General features: G+C 33.9%; 1 protein-coding gene across 1 annotated transcript in view; it reads left to right on the forward strand.

The window, feature by feature from the left end:
• Positions 1 to 24,244, forward strand: part of LOC148946947 (uncharacterized) — a 305,387-nt gene that overhangs the window by 203,657 nt on the left and 77,486 nt on the right. Inside the window, exons 15-18 of the mRNA XM_089096755.1 lie at positions 952 to 1,149; positions 2,423 to 2,551; positions 3,360 to 3,500; positions 21,651 to 21,851. Of these exons, the coding sequence (XP_088952881.1) occupies positions 952 to 1,149; positions 2,423 to 2,551; positions 3,360 to 3,500; positions 21,651 to 21,851 (669 nt within the window). The remainder of the gene's footprint in view (positions 1 to 951; positions 1,150 to 2,422; positions 2,552 to 3,359; positions 3,501 to 21,650; positions 21,852 to 24,244) is intronic.

The raw sequence follows: 24,244 nt of genomic DNA on the forward strand, positions 1-24,244 counted from the left end.
AACTGTAACTTCTTGTGACTGTGAATTCTTGTGACTGTGACTTCTTGTGACTGTGAATTCTTGTGACTGTGACTTCTTCCGACTGTGGCTACTTCTTGCTGCTTGCAACGGTGACTATGATTAATTGTAACTGCAACTACTTGCAATTACGACTCTTTGCGAATCTAATTACTTGCGACTGTAACTCCAATTACTTTCACTGTGACTACTTAGAACTGCGGTTACAACCACTTCTAGCTGTGACTGTAACAGCTTCTTGCGTATGCAGCTACTTCCGACTACTTGACACAGCAACTGCGATTATTAGTAACATGAAACCAAAAACAAACAGAAATTTCAATAATTAGCCAAGTCGAACTTAAATCGAGTAGAAACTCCCACAAAGAAGAGTAGGGCTAATGTTTTTGTGCATTCTAAGGACCAGAACGCAATTATCATTCTTCTGAAAATAATATACGTTTTAAACGTTTTCTCTTTTCTTACGCTAATAAATCCAAAATTGTTTAGACTTTAAGAATGCGTATAGTTTGCTATCAAACAAAATTCCTTTTTTATTGTCAGTAATCTTGGTTATTATGATGATTTATGTTTGGTGTTTAGAAAAACAAAACCCATGCTTTAAACAAAATTGTTTTTTAGAAAACCGATTTTAAAAACTAAATAACCAAACTGATGAATAAGCTGACGACCAAATAATCCTTCGTAGATTGAAAAATAAAATTAACAAGTTTCACGAGGCTTTTCTTATGAAATTTTATAATTTCATAAATATATGCGAAACAAAATCTATAGGGTGGGGGGGACATGCCCCCTCGAAATAAAATCAATGGCTAGTGTGTGTCCTTTGCCTTGTAAAATCTAATAAGAAATTGTTACTACTTAACTCATTTCTAGTCATTCCTAGCAGACATTAGAGTATTGTGACTCAGTTTGTTATTTATTCTAATTTAGATATCGATGAATGTACCGAAAACACATTCTTTTGCGAAAGCTATGAAGAATGCGTTAATGAGCGTGGTGGCTACCGATGTATTCCCAAGTCTAACTCTTTTAAGGATGAAAACATAGTAACGACAACAATAGAATCAGAACCAAAAAGATCCTGTCCAGGTGGCTACAGATTTAGTGACCTTTCCCGTCGCTGTGTTGGTAAGCAAAACTGATTTCACATTACTAAACAGCTTAAAAAATTTAATGTTCAACATATTAATTTAAAACCGGTGATGGCAGATTTATCAAAAGTCTTTCATTAGGGGAACTGGATGAATTCACCGGTGTTTAGCTTGGCCGTCCAAAGTAACGGTAGGTACGCTTTCAAGATAAATAAAAGTTCAAATAGGGATAAAATCCTTTTAATAGACAGTGATGATGATAACAGTGATAGAAATTCACAAAAATACCAGATATTTCGATCACATATACAGTGACCGTCATCAGCAGTAGTTACTACTGAAATATCTGGTATTTTTTGTGAATTTCTATCACTGTTATCATCATCACTGTCTATTAAAAGGATTTTATCCCTATTTGAACATTTATTTATCGTCATGGAAAGGCAGTGTGGTCTTCGAAATTATCTACGCTTTCAAGAGTTTGGAGCATAGAGTGTTAAAGTGAAATAAAAAATTCAACCACCAGTATTGCAAATACAGCAATACTTCTATTATGTTAATTAAAATAAAAGCTAATTTATGCATGACATATTAGCAGGATAGTGCCGCAGATATTCCGCAGTAGAAATGGTTGTTTTTGTACTCGTTAGGTGAAGATCATGGATTTGAAAACTCGGTTCAAAACGTACAGTATTTTTTTTCTATGTGGAAAAAAATGGTACTATTTTTTTGTTAAATATGGCTTTAAAAACTAAAAGTAACTATGAACTTTAATCACATTTAGAGTGTTCTTACAAACAACGCTTCTATTTTACATATTTAATCTTTCATTTCGAGGATGTCTTCAAATGGGGTGGGTGGCGATGTAGCAAAATATTGAAAGAAAATAAAATTTCTCCGGATGTGGTCAAGAGGGCTACTCTGACTTGGCTGGAGTTGAGAACGAACGTGCTCAGCTATGTTAGCCTCAGTGGTTTGGAACTACTGCGATGAGTTGTTTGTTGTGTTAACAATAGTAATAACTCGAGCTAAGCCCTGACATGGGTTGATTCCTTACTCGGTAAAAAAAAAAAAAAAAAGCATTCTAAGTCCTGATTGAGTGTCAAAATGACATACTTTTTCTGATTCATTGTGAAATGAGATTAATTATAATTTAAAACAAGGTAAGCCCACATTCGGTGTAAAAATAACCAAAGTCTTTGTACCTGTTGTTTTAAATGCAATAAAGAATAAAATTATTTTTACTTTCCAGGAGCTGAACACTTCAACTTATTGATCCCACCTCAATTTTTTTTTTCTTTGTCTTTCAGATATCAACGAGTGCTTAGAAGCAAATCCTTGCAATTCAGAAACGCAAACATGTGAGAACAAAGCTGGATCTTACGTTTGTCAATGTAAACATGGTTTCAGACTTAATCCAACTACTCGAGCCTGTGATGGTATTATTTTATTTTTCTTAAGCAGTGCAACAAATAGCAGGCTACTTGCTTAAGTACAACTTAACAAAGCAAGTGGCTTAAAGTACTGATTTCTGGGAGTCGATAGGTAATCTAACACAATTGGTGGGAAATTTAGTATAATTTCAAGATATTTCTTTCTGAAGGAATAATTATAAATAAAAAGAAACAAAATCTAGGAGGAAAGCGATGCTCATACCTCTAAAGTATTTTCTTCACTATTTTTAGGTAAAAATCTAATCTTGTTCAATCTATATCATTAAATTTCGTGTAGTTCCCTTCTTAATCGAATCCCTTCTGAATCATGTAAATCTACAATTCATGTTAAAATCTTAAGAAGGACTCCTGAATATCCTAATATTAAATTTTTTCTGGTCTAGCTATTATCAGAACGCTTAGGGACATCAATACGAAAGGGCTGGAGAAGGAGCGGGTTGCTACTCCCGGATTTATTTTTCCCTTGTAACTAGTTTTGGGAGCTACCTGTTTTCGGTACTATAATTGAAAAATTCCAAACAAAACAAAATAGTCCCACCCCTGAGTTTGGAAAGGTGCCTTTTTTGAATCTTCATTAAAAAACTTAAAATTATTACCCCTCCCCCTTATTTTTAATTTTCATAAATTAGTGTCCTAGAGGAAACTAAATCTTGATTTCCATATGCTCCGTAGAAACTAAATTCATGAGCAGTAACTATTAAATTAAGGTAACAATACGAACATTGAAAAATAATTAAGTGAACTGTTTAAGTTCAATTGACTTTACCGATCACACTGACTTCTTTTTTTGCAGATATCAACGAATGCTCAATCAACATGCACAATTGTCTTCCAACTCAGCGGTGTGACAATACTATTGGATCTTTTACATGCACACGCATTACAAGCTGTGGAACAGGATACACATTCAATTCGCAAAGTGGACAATGTGAAGGTACTGGAAAATGTATTTTACAAGCAAAGGGGATAGTCTAACATAGTCTAACATTTTGAATATTTCGAAAGTTCACCTCAGTTCAACACAAATAGTAACTATCACAACAAAACCTCTAAACTAACACGCTTGTGAATCATTCTGCTTGCTTGCTCTGTTATTTGCTCTCTAATAAAGAACATTAACAAAGGAACTATGTAAAGTTTCAAAATATACTCAAACACACGCTACTTACTCCAGTAAGAAAAAGTGAGGTATTGCAAGATTTATTGATGTATTTTACACTGAATATAACCTTCGAAAAAAGAGTCAAGATCATAAGGTGGATTAGGATGAGTTCGAAGGTCAGTGACTTCTGGGCAAGGTCATGATGTTTGTGTTTTAAAGCAATATTTTAAATTTGATCATTTTTTCTGTTTTTAAATTGAAAATATATTGATTACACTTCTTCACAAAATAAGTTAATCTTGACTGTTAACTATAATATTGTTGCCAAAAATACGGCACATAGGCCAGAACCAGGCCATTACCTGTTAAACTGTAGGTTGTAGTTTGTACTAATTAAGTCTGAGGTCTTAAATTTCCAAATAATTCTTAAAAAATTAATGCAACGCTCCTAACATGAAGGAAGATCCTGCTCTTATTTTAAGTATTTGTTTTGAGGGGGGGGGGGTAGAATTATCTTAATAATAGTAGCTGTTAAGATTGACAAAACTAGTGCATAAGGACCATTAGAAATTGATTAAATCTAGACTTGATATGTGCTCGGAACTCCATTCAAATTCTTTTCTATGTAAACTAAATTCTGTTCTTCTGATCCCTTTTTTAAGAAATATTTGTACTTTCAACGATTGTCTTTGACAACCCCTACCTACTAGGTCAACATTTCAGTTTAATTGCTTTCAAATAGACTGAAGCAAAACTGGGGAATCGATGTAAAACTTGGTTCTGCTAAGGCAGGATTTGATAAAAAAGATTCTCTCACTCAGAAGTTCTCTATCTTTTTCGGGCTACAAGTCCCTAAAATCAGATTTTTCCACGATTCCGTTAATAAATTAGATTTTGCTTTGAACATTTTGACCTTATTCAGAAATTGGAAAACTTACATTTTTAAAAGCAATTATTTATTTAACAACGAACGCATTAACTTATTATAATTAAAATAATTCACTTCGTTTTTATTTTACTTTAAGGATGTAGTTGATCAAGCCAGACTGTTAATTCTGTGTCTCTTTTGCAAAAATATCATATGGGGAGTTTTTTTATTATTACAATCAAAAGTTCAAAATTTTTCACATTTTACGCATCTTGATTGGATAAAAAAGGAATTATAGTATACACAATAATTCTGCCGAAAGAAATGATTACTAATAAAACTTTTGAAATTTCCAAATTAATTACTTTAGGATATCTAAATATAATGGATTATATTGAACAAAACCCGGCTTCTTTCACTGAACCCTGATGTGTCCTGTCCAGCAAAGTTTTGCCGACTTCTAAGAACCATAACTATATTTTTCTCTAGTTATGTAATAACTATAGTTTGAGACTCTTCAGTCGGTTTCTTGTGTCACCAGATAATAGTAGATTTTTTTTTTAACTTTCGTTTCTGGGTTTTCTATAGAAAACAGGGCACTTACTAATATGTAATCAGAAAGTCTATAAAAGTTGTTGTTTGTCCTAAATTTTTTGCTATTTCACTTCCTTTCCAGTTTCTATTGCTGAAAACGCAGAGTTTCCAGTTTTTGCTGGAAATTTAGAAACTTCTAATTACTTAATAAGAAGTTCAATTCTCACATGACTTTTAATTGACCTTTGAGTGTACGGTCCAGTCTATCTATGAACTAATTTTAAAATTTTATCGACAAAACAGGTTTTTCAAAGAAAAGTAAAGAGCTTTACTAAGCTGAAACTGACCAGAAATAAATTCAATTATCTCTGAGCGTAAAACTACCACAAATCACCATCAATAAATAAATGAAACTTAAAAACAAACGGAAATTACAATAAATAACCTAGTCAAACTCAAAACGAGCAAAACTAACATGACTAGGGCTGAAAACCCCCATGCCTGCTCAAGACCAGAACATAATTTGCTCTTTACTGAAAACAGAATGCATTTAAAATATTTTCACCTTTTTCATTCAATAAACAAAAATTATTAAAAATTTAAGAAAAAAATTTCATTATACGTACATTAAACTGAGAATCCAAGGTCTTTTTTTTCAGTAAAGTGCAAATTATATTCTGGTCTTCAGAAGGCATGGGGGTTGTCAGCTCTACTCATGTTAATTTTGGCTCAAGTTGAGTTTGACTCGGTTATTTATTGTAATTTCTATTAATTTTGAGTTTCATTTATTTATTGATGGTGCGGTAGTTTTACACTTGGACATTATTTCTATTCATTTTTGGCTTATCGGGGCTCTTTACTTTTCATTGAAAAACTTGATTTGTTAAAAAAGATTTCTAATTTAATTCATAAGAAAAGAAGAATATAAAAAGGAGCCAAGCCTAGGAGAAACAAATAAAGATTGCTAAGATTTCTGTAAATATGATACGAAGCTCTTTAAAAGAACAAAATATTTTAGAAACTATCATATTACGATCGTCCATAAATATTTAAACAGTCAAGCTCATGTAAAATGAACTAAATTTGGTAAATCTTTTCCTCACTGTAGAGGCATTGATTTTACCACTTAATATTCTTGCAAATAACCAAAATCTTTAACCGAAATCGTTTTAGAGGTAAAACAGTCCGTTTATATCTTGAAGTATTAAATTTTCAGTAGGTAACCATTGCTTCAAATTAAAAAAAAATCAAAAAAAAAAAATATTCTTAGACCACACTGGCTATACATGACAAATGAAACTCAGAGAGGAGAGAAAGTAACAAAATGAAAAATAAAATCAAAAAGGGTGAAAAAACGAGTATTTTGTCAGTCAGTGGCGAATCATGAAAATGACAAAATATAAGCAAATATTTCGACAAGGACCTCTGCCAAGTCGTCCTAAAAAAAATCAAACTTCCTTTGGAAAATAACTAAACGCAGTATTCTGTGTTTAAGGGAAGTTTTGATAATTTTTATTTCCCCAATACACAATTTTTATATCTTTTTTCAAAAAAAATTTTGGTATCAAATTATCATGGTTGTAGCAATAGCTGCAATCTATTAAAGAACAAACGATAGCCCATAGTAGCCGAAAGTTTGAAACAATGTTCTTAAAAAGAAATGTCTGATGAAAAAAAATCTTTATTTACATGCAATTAAGGAATAATAACTATTTTGCAAGTTAATCTTAATAGTTAAAGTGTTTGTTTAAGTAAGTTTTCGTGAATTGTGAAAAGTAGCTTGAAACCTCTCAAAGATAGCGGCTTATCAAAAAGAAAAGGGTACTAATGAAATCACCATGCTCGAAACCACTTCACTAGAGCTTTTTAGCCCTCTCTTTGGAATAACAAGTAAAATCGCTTTTTGCACGAGCAGCAGTTATGCGTCCCCTTTTTTTTGTCAGGGTTGGCAAACTACTATAAAGTCTTAAGGAGATGTTTAATGGCTCATTTAAAAACTCTTGATCACATCTACTTTTTTTTTGGAAATTTGTATTGATAAAACTATCGTAAGGTGCCATATGACACTAAACCTTGCCCTTTTTGGTGCCATTTCTGGAGTTGAAAGGCTGGGGAGAATAATAAGCGTACTATTATAATATGCATGGTCGAAAACTCTTAACCTGGTGCTTACAATACCACTATCATACACTCAACCTCCTATCCCCCTTAGTAAGTTAAAATAAAAAAAAAGTTTTTTTAAACGCATAATAAAAAAGTTTAAATTTAATTTAGCAATAACAACCAGTACCAGTTTATTAATCAATTAATTACAAAATTACTTTTCGTTAATTTTTAAAAAGAGATTGAAAACCTGATTGGCTACTTTTTTTATTTTTCTAATACTAATTGGGCCTGGAACGTTGTAGAGAGGTATTTGAGCGCATTCGGAGATATAACATATACATCTACATGCTTCCTGAATTTATCTTAAGAGCGTCATCGTAAAGTGACATATGGCACCAAGACTGGGATTTTTGTGTCATTTCCGGAATGGATAGTCCTGGAAGTATTTTTGGGAATTTCAAAAAAAAAACTGCAGTCATTTTGTGTCTATTTTTATTATTTTTTCTTTACTGCTTTCAGGGCACTGGAATACAGCATGATTGTCTGAAAAGGTAGCTAATGGGATTTTTATGACCAGGGCTTTACTTCCACCACCACGTCATGGCATGTATGAATTTTTGACGTCACATAAAGGACCACCATATGGGGACAGAGGGAGCGCACTGACTGACTCACTCAAAATGGGGAATTTCCTTGTTTTAAGTAGTATCCCCGTAGGTACTTCCATGAGAGCCATCCCTTGATTCCGTGAGAGCCCGGTTTCCATGACACAGCTGAGAAGATTCCCATAGGTTTCCATGACACGCTCTTTTTCTATAACATGCCCTGTTTCCATGACACAGCTAGCAGGATTCCCAAGACACACTCTGTTTCCATGACACAGCTGGCAAAATTCCCATTACAACCGGGATTCCCGTGACCACGTGTAATATGGATGACGCCATCATGTGTGACTTCATAGATTTATTTAGGGTGATGTAATCATACATGGATTTATTGGGAATAACTTAATGACGACACACACCTTACGCAATGACAGCGCGCATGTTGTATAATGACGGCACACATCTTATGTAATGAAGGCACACACGTGGGTGTTCAGTAATGACACCGCGCATCTTACTTAATGACAGCGCACACATCAATGTCACATAATACTTTTTGAGATTTTATTTTTCGTTGAAACGTTCAAGGCGTTTTCTCTTTCAAGGCTTTTTATTTTCTTTCATTTTTTTCTTTCTTTGAAGACGTTTTTTTTTTGTTCTTTGTCCTCAGTAGGACTCGAAAGACCAATTTCTATCCAATAGAGCAACGCCCCAGCCGGCAGGACCAACAGACTAATTCCAGTATTTTGTTCTGGTTAATATATTCTAGAAATAGAATATTGCACACAAGGAGATCCGATGTTTCGCTTACTAGAATGACGTGTTTCTTACACCTGCGATAATTGGTACGCAGACGTAGGATATATATTTCCAAAAATTGCACCTGTTCATTAAGTAATGCTTTTTAGGGAGTGATACCAGATAATGTTGTTGATTGTTCTTAATGTATTTTTAGTAATAAAGGCGAAATGACTACAAGATGCTTAAATTGTGTAGGCGCTAAAGTATTGAAGGCTCGTCATAAACAACAAATCTTAAAATCATAGAGCTTTGTAAATCAAATTTCTATTAATTAAAACAAATTTACGGCATTATTAAAACAAAGAAAAGCAGTTAAAAACCCGACAAACAAAAAAATAAAACGAGAAGAAGCTTATAAAGAACAAAGTATAAGCAAAAAGAACCATGCATTAAAGAAAAATACATGCTAGCAATCATTTTCAGACGGACAAGGATTTTAGATGCAAATAGGAGCTATTGAGGTATTTCTGAGAGCCCTTACCAAAAATACAGCGTTTTTGAGCCAATGCTATGAATATTATAAAACACCGTGACAATATGTGGCAGCCCTAATCCCTAGAAATAATTCCTAGAGGGCAAGCTGACATTAGAAATAAATTTAAACCGTATTAAGAGGTATTTTTGAAGGGCTTTTAATGAAAACACATCATTTGCTTGTGTGCATGTTAGATTTTCACCCCCCCCCTCTGCGTAAAAAAATTCTTTAATAAATCCACCTTAACTTTAAAGCTGTAGAACATGTTACTCCATGCAATTCACGGCACAGCGGCATTATTTGACTGCCCCTCTGGTACCCCATTCATCATTCTTAAGTTATTTTTCACAGATTTCTTGTTGATAAACATGTCAAACCATTACAGTAAGATTCATTTATGTGCTGTATAGTTTTTAGCCACTAGTGAGGTATTTCCGAGAGTCCTTAACGAAAATACAGCGTTCCTTTAGTCAAGGCTATGAATATTTCACACCACTGTGATAATATGTGGAAAGCCCACAGCTCCCTAGCAATAATTTCCAGAGTGCGAGCTGATATTAGAGACCAATTTAAACCATATTAAGAGGTATTTTTGAAGGGCTATTAATGAAAATGCATCATTTCTTTGAGTGTTACTCCTAGCAGTAACATGTTACTCCATGCGATTCACACCACAGCAACATTTTTTGGCTGCCCCTATTCATCGTTCCTAAGACATTTCTCAGACATTTCTTGTCTGTTGTGAAACCTTCACACTAAGATTCTTTGATAAGCTATGTTTGATGTTGTAACCTTTACCAAGACCCGCTATACCCTTTGGAGGTCTTTTCCCATTTTTTCAAAAATCAATTTGCTTCAATACAATACAAAACTTAGATTACAGGCAAAATTCTCAAACAAATTGCACTCATACAGTGAATAACCAATGATTTTAGAAGATTTTTTCCTGAGTTTTCACAAATTGCAAATTCTTTGACTACTACATCACACTCATCAATTTTACCAGGCTGAATTTTTCATTTTCTACATTTTTTCATCGAAAAGCAGCAATTCTAAACTTCTTGTAGATAAGCACGTGAAACTTTCAGACTGAGATACTTTGATGTGCTGTATTTGATACTGTAACTTTTAAAAAGACCAGTTACACCCATTGGAGGTGTTTTCGCATTTTTTTCAAAAAACGAATTTGCTTCAATAGAATACAAAACTTTAGATTACAGGCAAAATTCTCAAAGATTTTTCACTAATACAGGGAATAACCAATGATTTTCTAAAAAATTTCTCGGAGTTTTTACAAACTGTAAAATTCTTTGAATTGCTACATCACACACTTCAATTTTACCAGGCTGAATTTTCCATTTTTTATCGAAGAAACAACAAATTGTATATTTCTTGTAGATAAACGCGTGAAACCTTCACAAGAAGATTCTTTGATGTATTGCATCTGATGCTGTAACTTTTATCAAGACCCGTTACACTCTTTGGAGGTGTTGTCCCTTTTTTTCAAAATCAAATTTGCTGCAATACAATACAAACTTAGATTACAGGCAAAATTGTCGAAGATTTTTTACTGATGCAGGGAATAACTATGATTTTCTAAGATTTTCCCCTGACTTTTCATGAAATTTGAACTTCTTTCACAACTACATCTGACTCATCAATTTTACCAGCTTGAATTTTCCAAGTTTTCCTTACATATTTTCATTGAAAAAAGCAACAAATTCTACATTTCTTGTAGATAAGCGTGTGAAAATTTCACACTAAGATTCTTTGATGTACTGTATCTGATACTATTACACTTACCAAGACCCGTTACACCCTTTCGACATGTTTTTTCGTATTGCATAGGTAATAAAGGAACTTTTAACATTTTTTCTAATTTTTTGTGTTTTGCAACAAAATGGCTCATCTTTAACAAACTTAGCCATAGCTAGTTGAAACTGTGTATAAATTATTCATTTTTAGTCCTATTACATAGGTAATAAAGGAATATTTTGCATTTATTTCCAATTTTGTGTGTTGTCGCAAGAAAATGGCTCATCTTTAACAAAGTTAGCCACAGCTTGTTGAAACTGTGTATAAATTTTTCATTTTTAGGGGCAATTTTGACTATGGATTTACTAGAATTTAAGGATTTAAGCAATCATTTTCGATAATTAAAAATTTGTTTCATATTTTTAATATTTTTTAGGGCTTATGGGTCGATGCTTGAGAATTTTAAGAGATTATTTTCCGTATTTTAGTTGTTTACATATTTTTCATTATTTTCCCGGGGTGTAATAGATCCAGGGCATGAAAACATTCAGCCTCGAGACCAGAACGGCACTGTGATACCGTTTTCACAAACACCTAGGGGGTAATGTCAACTAAAGATATACTAGCATTTAAGGATTTAAACAATTATTTACCATATTTTTAACATTTGTTTTATATTTTTCATATTTTCTAGGGCTTATTTGTTGAGGTTTGAGAATTTTAAGAGATTGTTTTCCCTATTTTAATATTTATACATATATTTCATTATTTTCCTGGGTTTTAATAGAGACTTCTTGCATGTTGTTCCTTCTCTTCGTGAAACCTGTACATTGATTCTTGACCCCATGAAACTGACTATGTTCATGAAACTTCTTCATGAAACTTATTGAATGTTGTGTTTTCTCTTGGTGAAACTTATACCTTGATTTTTCTCCTGGTGAAACTGACTATGTTCATGGAAGTCATTCGTAAAACTTTTTGCATGTTGTTTTTTCTGTTTGTGAAACTTATATATATTGATTTTTCTCCTAGTGAAACTGAATGTATTCATGGAACTCATTGCATACTTATTATCGGTCGTGAACGTTGTTGCATGTTAAGTTTTCTCATTCTGAAACTTGTACATTGATTTTCTCCACGTGAAACAGACTATGTTCGTGGAGCTTGTTGCATGATGATTTTCTTCATGGAACTTGATGCGTTCTGATTTTTGTTCGCGAAACTTGTTACATGTGGATTTTTCTCTTCGTGAAACTTGTACAATGATTTCTCTTATTGTGAATCTTCTTTTGTTCAATGAACTTATCGCGTGCCGATTATAGTCCTTGGAACTTGATACACGTTGATTTTCTCTTCGTGAAACTTGAACATTGATTTTCTTCTCGTGAAATATGTTTCACATTGATTTCTCTTTTCATGAAAATGTACAGTGATCTTTTTTCTCATTTTGAAACTCGTCTTGCTCGTGAAACTCATTACACGCTGATTATGTTCCAGGAACTATTTACATGTTAAAACACGGAAAATAATTTCTTAAAATTCTGAAACCTCGACCAATAAGCCCTAAAAAAATATTAAAAATATGAAACGACTGTTAAAATATGGTAAATTATTACTTAAATCCTTAAATACTGGTATATACTTAGTCAAAATTGCCCACTAGGTGTTTGTGAAAACGGTATCGGAGTGCCATTCCGGTCTCGAGGTTGAATCTTTTCATGCTCTAGATCTATTAAAACCCCAGGAAAATAATGGAAAATATGTAAAAACATTAAAATGCAGAAAATAATCTCTTAAAATTCTCAAACCTCGACCCATAAGCCCTAGAATATATTAAAAATATGAAAAAAATGTTTAAATATCGAAAATAATTGCTTAAATCATTAAATGCTAGTATATTCATAGACAAAATTTACCCTAAAAATGAAGAATGTATGCACAGTATCAACTAGCTATGGTTAAGTTTGTTAAAAATTAGCCATTTTCTTGCGAAAAACACACAAAAATTAGAAAAAAATGTTAATTATTCCTTTATCACCTATTTAATAGGACTGAAAATGAAGAATTTATACACAGTTTAAACAAGCTATGGCTAAGTTTGTTAAAGATGAGCCATTTTCTTTCGAAAACACATAAAATTAAAAAAAATGCAAAATATTCCTTTTTTACCTATGCAATAGGACTAAAAATGAAGAATTTATGCACGGTTTCAACTATCTGTGGCTAAGTTTGTTAAAGATGAACCATTTTCTTGCGAAAACAGACAAAATTAGAAAAAAAAGTTAAATGTTATTTTATTACCTATGCAATACAAAAAAATGGGAAAACACCTCCAAAGGGTGTAACAGGTCCTGGTAAATGTTGCAGCATCAAATACAGCACATCAAAGAATCTTAGTGTGAAGGTTTCACGTTCGAATCTAAAAGAACTGTAGAATTTGTGGCTTTTTCGATGAAAAAATGGAAAATTCAGTCTGGTAAAATTGACGAGTATTATGTAGTAGTCAAAGAGCTTCATAACTTGTGATAAGTCGGAGAACAATCTTAGAAAATCACTGGTTATGTACTGTATCATTAAATAATCTTTGAGGGTCTAGTCTGTAATCTAAGTTTTGTATTTTATTGAAGCAAATTTGATTTTTGGAAAAATGGGAAAACACCTCCAAAGGGTGTAACGGGTCTTGGTAAAAGTTACAAAATCCACTACAGCACATCGAAGAATCTTAGTGTGAAGTGCTTATCGACAAGGAATGTCTGAGAAATGTCTTAGGAATGATCGATGGGGTGTCAGAGGGGCAGTCAAATAATGTCACTGTAGGGTAAATTGCATGGAATAACATGTTCTACAGCTTAAAAATTAAGGTGGAATTGTTAAAGGAATTTTATCCGTGAGGGGGGGGGGGGAGTGAAAATCTAACGTGAACTCAAAGAAATGATGCGTTTTTATTAAAAGCCCCTCAAAAATACCACTTAATATTGTTTAAGTTTATCTCTAATATCAGCTCACCCTCTGGAAATGATTGCTAGGAGGTTGGGGGCTACCGCATATTATCACGGTGGTGCAAAATTTTCATAGTCTTGACTAAAAAACGCTGTATTCTTGTTAAGGGCTCGCGGAAATACCTTAATAGTGCCTAAAAATTATAAAGCACATTAAAGAATCTTAGTGTGAAAGTTTTACATGCTTATCTACAAGAAATGTCTGAAAAATGTCTTAGGAATGATGAATAGGGGTGTCAGAGGGGCAGTCAAATAATTTTGCTTTGGCGTGAATTGCATGGAGTAACTTATTATACAGTTTAAAAGTTAAGGTGAATATGTTAAAGAACTTTTTTCCATGGAGGGGGGGGGGGTGAATATCTAACATACTCTCAAAGAAATGATGCATCTCACATTAAAAGCCCTTCAAAATTATCTCTTAATACGGTTTAAATTTATCTCTAATATCAGATAGCCCTCTGGAAATGATTGTTAGGGGGTGGGCGCTGCCGCTTATTGTCACGATGGTGGGAAATATTCATAGTCTTGGCTCAAAAACTCTAAATTTTCGTTAAGGACTCTCGGAAATACCTCAGTAGTACCTTGCATCTATTATCACCTTGCCCGTCTGAAAATGATGGCTAGGATATGTTTTTATTTAATGCATGGTTCTTTTTGCTTATACTTTGTTCTTTATAAACTTTTTCACGTTTTATTTTTTGTTTGTCGTGTTTTTTAACTGCTTTTTCGGTGTTTTAATAATGTTGTAGATTTGTTTTAATTAATATAAATTTTATTTACAAAGGTCTGTATTTTTAAGATTTGTTGTTTAGGACGAGTCTTCAATATCTAAGTCTTTACACAATTTAAGCATCGTGTAGTCCCCTTTCGCCTTTATTACTAAAAATACATTAAGAACAATCAACAATATTTTCTGGTATCACTCCCTGAAAAGCATTTCTTAATGAATAGGTGCAATTTCTGGACATATATATTCTCTGTCTGCGTGCCAATTATTGCAGGTGGTAAGAAACACGTCATTCTAGTAAGTGAAACGCGGGAAATCTCTTTGTGTGCAATAGGCTATTTCTAGAATTTATTAACCAGAACAAAATACTGGAGTAAGTCCCTTGTTTCTGGCACCTGGGGCGTTGTTCTATTGGATAGAAATTGATCTTTCCAGTGCTACCGTGGATAAAGGACTAAAGAAAAAAATGTTTTAAAAGAAAGAAAAAAAAACCTTGAAAGAAAATAAAAAGCCTTGAAAGAGAGAAAGGCTTTGGACATTTCGAGGAAAAATTAAATCTCAAAAAGTATTATGATGGGTGCGCTGCAATTACGTAAGATATGCGCTGTCATTAAGCAACACCCATGCGTGTGCCAGCATTACATAAGACCCACGTGTGCGCCGTCATGATATACAATGTGTGCCGTCATTACGCAACATGTGCGCTGTCATTGCGTAAGGTGTGCGCCGTCATTAAGTTATTCTAGAAATCCATGTATGATTACATCACCCTAAATAAATCTGTTAAATCACACAGGATGGCGTCATCTCTATTTTTTTTTTTTTAAATAAATAAGGGTTTATTCATCAACCAAAAATAACAAAATCCAGAAGCTAAGCTTGTAAAGGAGATCACTACCCCAACTAGGCCTAAAAAAAAGAACGAACAAAAAAATAATAATAACAAAAAAAAAAAAAAAAAAAAAAAAAAAAAAAAGACCTATCACATAAAAATAACTAATAAGCGACTATACCACCCCTATTCTTTATTATCTCATCAATTCTCAATATTCAACATATTTATCCTTGTCCTTCTCAATCCATCAACCAAACACACACAAAACAAAAAACATTAGCAAACTAAAGGCAAAAGAGACCGGAGAACTGACTCACTCACTCCCATATACCCTATAACAATGTTCTTTTAACAGACTTCTAAATTCAGAAACATCCGTCACCTTCTTTATCCCTTCTGGCAGACTATTCCAAGCACGAGGGCTTACATGGCGGATACAAAACACTGACCTAGTTGTCACAGGCTTAGGTAGTCTGAATTCATTCGAAAGTCTTAAACTATAAGAATGAAAACTAGAAACAGGGAAAAAAAAATCTTGAAAGCAAATTGGTAGCATTTTATTCTGATGTTTAAACATAAAAAGAGCATTATAAAACTTAACCAATCCGAAAATTTGAACAATATGTAGTTCAGCATACCTTGCTCTAACCGAGGAACGCTTATCATCTCCAGCAAGTACTCTTACAGCTTTATTCTGTAATACTCTAATCTGCGATAAACGACCCACAAACATTGAAGACCAAGCCAATATACAATAAATCAAATACGGATGAATAAGGGAGAAGTAAAGCATTCTGAGAACCGGTCTAGGGAAAGTACGCTTTAGCTTCCTTATAATTTCCAAATTTCGGGCAACTCTAGCTGCAATTTGATTAATATGGTCTTTGAAACTCAAGCACTCATCAACTATCAATCCAAGAAACTTCACTGCTCTGACACGTTCTATAGCATTCCTATCAAGTTCTAGTTTCACTATCCAGAGATAGTAATTTACACTTCTCCCGTAAATCACAAATTGACTTTTCTTATGGTTTAATTTAAGTTTATTAACTCTCATCCATTTCTCTATTTGTTCCATTCCCTTTTTCAGAACTAGTAGAAGTTCTCTTTCTGTCCCCGCTGCAAGTGTAAAATGTTTATCGTCAGCGAAACTAGGAATTATAATTCTGTTACCGCGATGCCCTTTATTCGAAATATTTTTATCTTCAATGCACCTGTAAATATCATTTATATTAATCGAAAATAAAAGAGGTCCCAAAACTGACCCTTGGAGAACGCCAGCCTTGACTCTCTGCGGGCTAGAGGTCTTACTTTTGATTTGAACAATCTGCATACGTTCACTCAGGAATGATCTAACAAGTTCCAAAAATTTTCCACGGATACCACAATTATCTAACTTCTTTACTAAAATTTCATAATCCACACAATCAAATGCTTTCATTATGTCAAGGAAAACGGATGCCACTTTAAGACCACGATCTAAATGATCATTAACAAATGTCGTCAAAACGATCACTGCTTGCTCAGTTGACATTCCTTTCCTAAATCCAAACTGACTAGATCGAAAAAAAGACCTAGATTCTAAGAATATAACCATTCTTACATATATTAGTCTCTCTATTATTCTAGAAATAACAAGAAGAAGCGAAATGGGCCTATAATTATCTAAATTTCCACTATTATCCCCTTTAAAAAGCGGTTTCACTTTCACTTCAGACAATCGGGGAAAATACCTGACTTAAAACACTCATTTATTAGAATTACCAACTGACTAGAAACAATAGGATAAATAACACGGAAAGCTTTCACAGTCATGAGATCCGATCCTGCTGCACTGTTTTTCATATTTTTAACCACTTCACACAACTCACTTAATTTCACTCGGCTTTAAATAAGCAGATACTTCGCTCTTATCAGGCAGGAATTGTGTAAAATCGCCATCCTCAGCCAGGACTGGGATACTGGATCCTACATTAAGGCCCACATTAGAGAAATGCTCACAAACTGAATTGCAACTCACACTGTCCGGAAGCTCCGAGGGAGACCGACTAGGGTTCGTTACAGACTTTATAAGTTTTCAAGTCTTGCCTGGATTTCCCTCAGCTTCTTTAAACTTAAAAGCAAAAAAATCCGTTTTAGCTTTCCGAAGGACACAATTTAGCATGTTATTATATGCTTTATAATCATCCCTAGTAGTTGTCCCTTTATTTTGGATAAATTCCTTATATAAATGGTTTCGCCTTCTCATACTTAAGAGTAGACTCTTAGTAATCTATGGTTTCTTTGCTGATTCATATCTGTAAACTCTTTTAGGTTCAACACATTTCTGAAGTAAACCTGTTAATGTCCCGTACCATTTTTCAAATTTCCGATTGATATCATATTCCTCTTGTAAAAAATTGAATTCAGTCTTATCAACTTCTAATTTAAAACGGGCAACAACCTCAGAATCAATAATAGGCCGAATGACATTACAACGATGTCCCTTATTCAACTCTAGGACTTGTGGTACTGTAATCATTACTCCAAAATGATCTGAAACACTATTAACCACAACAACGGGTGACTTATATTCAGTATATACAAATATGTTATCCAATATTGACGCAGAATTCTCAGTAATTCCTGTACAGATATTTATAGTAGGCTTCAGCCCGTAGCTAAGCATCATATCCAGAAACTCCTTAACTCTCTGACTAGAATGTAGACTTTTCAAATCAATATTGAAGTCACCACACACAAAACACGGCTGTCTTGTTCCACTCAACAGGTCCAGTTGCTCCTCTAACAGACTCAGAAATTCAACGAGGCTACTAGACGGAGGTCGATAAATAATAGCAAGAACACATTTAAAATTTTTCTTAGATACTTTCACAACCATCGACTCAAACACCATTTCCTTATGTTTAGTAAGGGAAGGCATCGGCAAGACATTAAGATCACTCTTGATATATGCCGCTAAACCTCCATGTTGGTGCAGTTCCCTGTTTTTTAAAACCAGTTGGTAATTAGGAACATCTAATAGGGATGACGTATGAGACTTCAACCATGTCTCAGTCAGGGCCAAAACCTGTAAACCATGAGTCGGCAGAACTTCCTCCAGGTACTGAAAAGAAGTACTAATACATTGGCAGTTTAAGTGAAAAACCGAAAAATCACTCGGGTCATAATCATTATTCAAATCCTGAAGGAACTTATAACGGGCTTTCAAATATTCCTCACCAATACCATTACTATCAAATTCACGATGGAGTACCCCACCCCCAATATCTTCAATCCTGAGTGAATCATTATCCAGCCTCTTCAACCTATTCCACTCTAAATTAACCATTATCCAAAATCACTTTGTGACGGATATGAGAAGGAAAAGGTTCTGCTAACTTACGCTTATCATTTTCATCATTCGTTGAGTTGGTATCATCGCTTCCACACTTCGATCCTAAACAAAAAAAAAAGAAACATAAATATCTTCATAAAATCCAAAAAACACTACTACTATTTCCAGGCCTAGTATCACTGAAAGCCAAGACCAATCCATAAGAACTCCAAACACAACCCGGTACGCTCCGCACCACGCAATACATTATACACCATTAATACTTTTTTCTTATTTTATTTTTTATTTTATTCCATCCACAACATCTTTTTTTTTAAAAAAAGAAAGAAAAAAAACACGAGACAACATTACTTCATACCAATATGCTATAAAAAAAAAAAAACAAAGAAGAAAAAAATGTAACAAAATAATAACTCAAAACCATATTAAACAAAAATAATTAATATAAATATAAATATGACAACCCGCTTAGCATTGCATAGGCCCACCTCGTGGATTTATCGGCACTGACAATTCAGGAATCACGTCATTCACGGAGAAAGAAACACGCAGGCCATTTGACCGATCAAAACAAAGGAGAGGTGGAACCGATTTTGTTACCCACGCTTGAATACCAAAATCAGCAAGCTTTGATCTCTTTTCAATCAGCTGTTTTCTAATATCTCTCACTGCCGTCGGAGCATCATCACTAAGATAAATAAAATTATGACCGCAAACAGTCTTTCCTTTAAGTTTTTTACTCTGTTTCAGAATCGTTATTTTTTCTTCTTTAGAGCGAACAGTAACTTCAAAATATCTACGCTCTTTTTTCCCTTCTGTAACAGCAAATTCTGGGGTCTCGTTTACACCTAGTCCTTCTTCACAAACAGTTTTGAAAATCGCTTTAGCTTCCTCTTTATCATCGCAAGGTACATTCCAAACCACTATATTTTTCTCATTCATTCTATGCTCGCAATGCATTAACCGTTTTTTCAACTGATTATTTTCTTCACGGAGAAACACGACTCAGATGTAACAACACTAATCTGTGATTTTACATTTATTATTTCATTCTCAGTAGCCGCCCCATGGGTCTGGATCGTCAAAAATTGCTGCGATTGGCCAGATAGAGCTTCCTCAAGCGATTTGACCCGAGTTTCCAGAGATTTGAACTGGTCCGTGATACCGGCAAGCTTTTTTCCATTGTCTTTCACTATAGTTAGAATTTCAGAAAAGTTCCGAGCCAGCGTCGAAATTGACAAAGTCTCTTCATCCTTAGGTGAAGATGACGAATAATCATTTTGATCCTCTTCGAATGAGACTTCTTTACGGTTTCTTTTATTTCGCCCCATGAATAAGAAGCAATTAAAAAATGGACAAATAGTCTTACCTCAGCCGGCAACGATTGTTTATCCACGATGTTGCTAGCGTGCAGTGCTTTTAGCCGCTTGGCACGGCAAACACCTTTTCCAACGTCGGTAATCAAAGGCTCTGTCTATAATGACTAAAATCAAATCCTCATTTACTCCATGCAATTCTTCAGTTCAAAGCAATAATCACGACCAAAAAATTTTCTTTCATCAATTCAAAACATTAATTTTACAAGCTATTTCACTCTTCAGCCAAAACTACCGCAGACACGGAGCGCCTAAGGTGTTACTCGTTCGGGGAATGAATCATGACTGAATTACACATGCACTTGGAACGGGTGTCATGGGAATCCTACCAGCCGTGTCATGGAAACAGGGCATGTTGTAGAAACAAGGCATGTCATGGAAACCTAGGGGAATCTCGCCAGCTGTGTCGTGGAAACCAGGGCTCTCATGGGAATCCGGGGAGGGTTCTCATGGAAGTGCCTACGGGGATGCTACTGTTTTAATCTCTTATCCTTCATGATAATGAATTTTTAATGGTCAGTTTTCCTAAAATGTTATCCAAGAATCAAAAATAACAAAAAAAATTGCCAAAAATATACTTTCTTCAATTTTTTTTCTTACAGCATAGCAGCATAATAAAATATATTGATCATAACACAAGGTTCTTTGAATTATGATTATTATACATCTAGAATCCTTTTTGTGTCATTAAGCTTTCTAAAATCTATACATTTTACATATGACTATGTTTCGTAAATACTTTAATTTTTATCTGCAATTCCTCAAACATACCGGTGATGAAATACCCCTTGGACTCTTTTTGTGACAAACTTTAACATTCTTTGTGAGAAACTTTGAGAGAGGGTGCATATAAATTCTGTATATAATGCCCTATATAACAAAAAATCACGATGACTTCTCTAGTTTAATCGCCTAAGTTAGACAAAGATCTCATTGCGATGTATTTTGTGTACATTGAAAAATAAAGAAAATAAAAACGAACAAATTTTCTTTAAAAAAAAAAATTTGATGGAAGTAAAGAGTGAAGTTAAAACTAAAAATGAGAAAAATTATTGCTGCGCAGTAATTGCAGCGTGTATCTACAAAACGAGCTCATATAAGCTGATTCGTGATTTTTATCTGAATTTGTAGAATTCTGAAAAACTAGTGCTTTACAGAAAACAGAAAACAGAGAGAAACAAACTTGATTTTGTCTTAGGGGCAGAAATGCCTTTAAGCAGCCAGCTAACGATAAAAGCCATATTTAAAATAATTACAACACTCTTTCACTGGCCAGGACAACGATTACTTTTAGTATACGATTTGGATTCCCTAGGAAACTCAAGCAAGCTCAGTATTTCAGTAAAAGGCTAGTTTTTCAGAATCTCACAAATATAGGAAAATATCAAGAGCCAGTTTATTGAAACTAGTTTTTTAGATGAATAAATTACGAAGAATAATTTTTGTGTGTTACAAGTTTCAAGTTTGCTCTTTATTTACATCCCAAAAGCCTCGTGTTTTTCTTAATTAATGAAGTAACAAGCTTTGCTGTAATAGCTTATAGTTAATGCTTTGCATGTCTTAGACGACGATGAATGTACAGAAGGACTAGACGATTGTGCTTTGCTTGGACCCTCTTGGGTATGCAGAAATACAGTGGGGTCTTTCAGATGTGAGAAGAAAAGATGTCCATCAGGACAGCGTTTGACAAGAGACGGGACTTGTATTACTCCTGCAGAAAAGTGCGCTCCAGGATATAAGATTGGAGCTAACTGGAAATGTGTTGGTTTGTATCATTCAAAGTTTTTACCCTCTTACAGTCCTATCAAAAACTTTCCTACTGAAGATAAACATGTGTATTCACAGTTTGAAACACAAAAATAATAAATTTCAGTGTGTTTTGAGTTAGTGTCAACACATTAACTTTAAGGTAGTGACGAGAGAAGGGCCTAAAATTTATTATTTTTCGCTGGGCCACTATTGTATCAAAAATGTGGTCTTAGATGTCATTGTCTACAGATTAAATACACAGAGGTAAAAATGCTGACACGTTTCATCTTGGCTGTCTGATTTGTCTGAAATTTTGAGGGATTGTTCTCAGGGTCAAGAGGACCGCGATTCTTTTCTGGAGGGGTATGGGTTTTAGGAGGCCTAAATATGGGCCAAATATTTGTCTTGGCCTAAGAGCAGTGAGAGAAAGATACGAGGATGTCTCTTTTCCATTTTTTTCCCTAGGGGTGATCTTATCAAACCAATGGCTATAGAATATTGGAAGGGGCCTGATTTGAACAAACTGCCAATATCTAGTGCCCTTAAAAAAAGGGAAAAAAAGATCACACTACAGCAGTGTCTTTTTTCACCATTTTGTGACGCAAAACATTAATTTTAGCCTGAACAAGGCCAAAATACCATAGTATGCAAATTCTGAAATGACTGATTGAAATCTCAGGTCTAAACTACTTGACTGGATGTTTACAACCCTATCCCCAAAAGAGAGGAAATTTCTGTTTTAGAATATGTAGCACAACTCCAGATGTCTCATTTTTTTTTCTAGTGGTGATCTTATTGAGCCAGGTATCGTAGGTAATCATTAGAATGATCATTTGAACGGAAATTAAAAGTGCTAGTACCTTTTTTAAGTCATAAAATAAATCATGAGTAGTATTGATATAACGATTACAAGCGGGGTGTCTCCCCATATAGCTATAACGATTACAAGTGGGGTGTCTCCCCATATAGCTATAGCGATTACAAACGCACAGTCCCACCGTGGATCTATAATGCTTTCAAGCGCACAGTACACCCGCCAATACAAGCAGACAGTTTAATAACCGGATTCAACTACCGTGAAAATTCGTACTGACTCTGTTCAAATTGCATGATGTTTTCATGGTAGTGATTCGTTTCCTTTGTATGAAATTATGAAATTCTGTCTGTAATTTAATTTGTTAGGCGTGGTTGACTTTTGTTTAACCTTGAACACGGATATAAAAACTCCGACAATGAATTATTTTATCAGTTCAGAATTGCCATTTGAAATATAATGATGCATTCAAATAAAAGGAATATTGACGAAAGCTACACGCAAGAATTAAGTTATTCTTTTATATTCATAGTGGGTAAAGAAATTAATTCTACTAAAATTTATACAGACACTATTATAGTTAACAGATTGTTAAATATTTTTTGAACCTGGATCTCCAGAGATTGGTAAAGAGCAATATCAAAACATGAAAAAAAGTATGTAAACACTGCATTTAAATGGTTTGAAAGCCTAGTACATGAGGTAAATCAAACCTATATTTTATTCCGGCCCAAAGTTCCTCAAATTCATTCCCCATCGGCCCAAAGTGCCAAAATCGTCCACCCCCTCCCTCCAACCCCAACCCCCCCTTCAATCCCCCCCCCCAACATTTTTTTTTTTTACTTTTTTTAACTCTTTTAACCTTTTTTTTACATCCCTTAGAATGTCATGAAACACACTTAAAACACAAAAAATTCACATTTAATATTTTCGAACTTCAAAATGGGAATGATATAGATATGTGTGTCGCAACTTTTACTATTAGAAAAATAATGTTTGTAGTAACCAATTTTTTTTAACTTTTTTTTAAACTTTTTTTAATTTTTTTCAACTTTTTTTTTACATCTCTTAGAATGTCATGAAACACACTTAAAACGTAAGAAATTCACATTTAATATTTTCCAACTTCAAAATGGGAATGATATAGATATGTGTGTTGCGACTTTTACTATTGGAAAAATAATGTTTGTAGTGACCAATTTTTTTTCTGACAGTTTTTTTTAACTTTTTTTCTGACAGTTTTTTCTAAACTTTTTTTTTAAACTTTTTTTTTACATCTCTAAATCATATCAGAAAAATAGAATGACACTTTTAATTTAAATTTAAAAAAAACTTATTCTTGTGCATACTATTGATGAGGACTGATGGTTCTCTTTCAAGATTTTTTTTTCATGAAAAACAAATTTTTTTAGGATTTTCCAGAGCTCCCCCTACCCATTGAGAAGGTAAGAAGGGGTGAAGCGACTCCAGTGGTTATTTCAAACAGACCGACGGTTATACAACATGGTCGTAGGTCGAATCCATTAATACCATCAACTAAAAAAGTCTGTTCGCATGATAGTGTTATGGTAGCATTGAAAGCTGACAAGGAGAAG

Source organism: Artemia sp. Qi Xiang Cuo, chromosome 11 (genome assembly GCF_049724085.1).
Source record: "Artemia sp. Qi Xiang Cuo chromosome 11, ASM4972408v1, whole genome shotgun sequence".
Lineage (NCBI taxonomy): Eukaryota > Metazoa > Arthropoda > Branchiopoda > Anostraca > Artemiidae > Artemia > Artemia sp. Qi Xiang Cuo.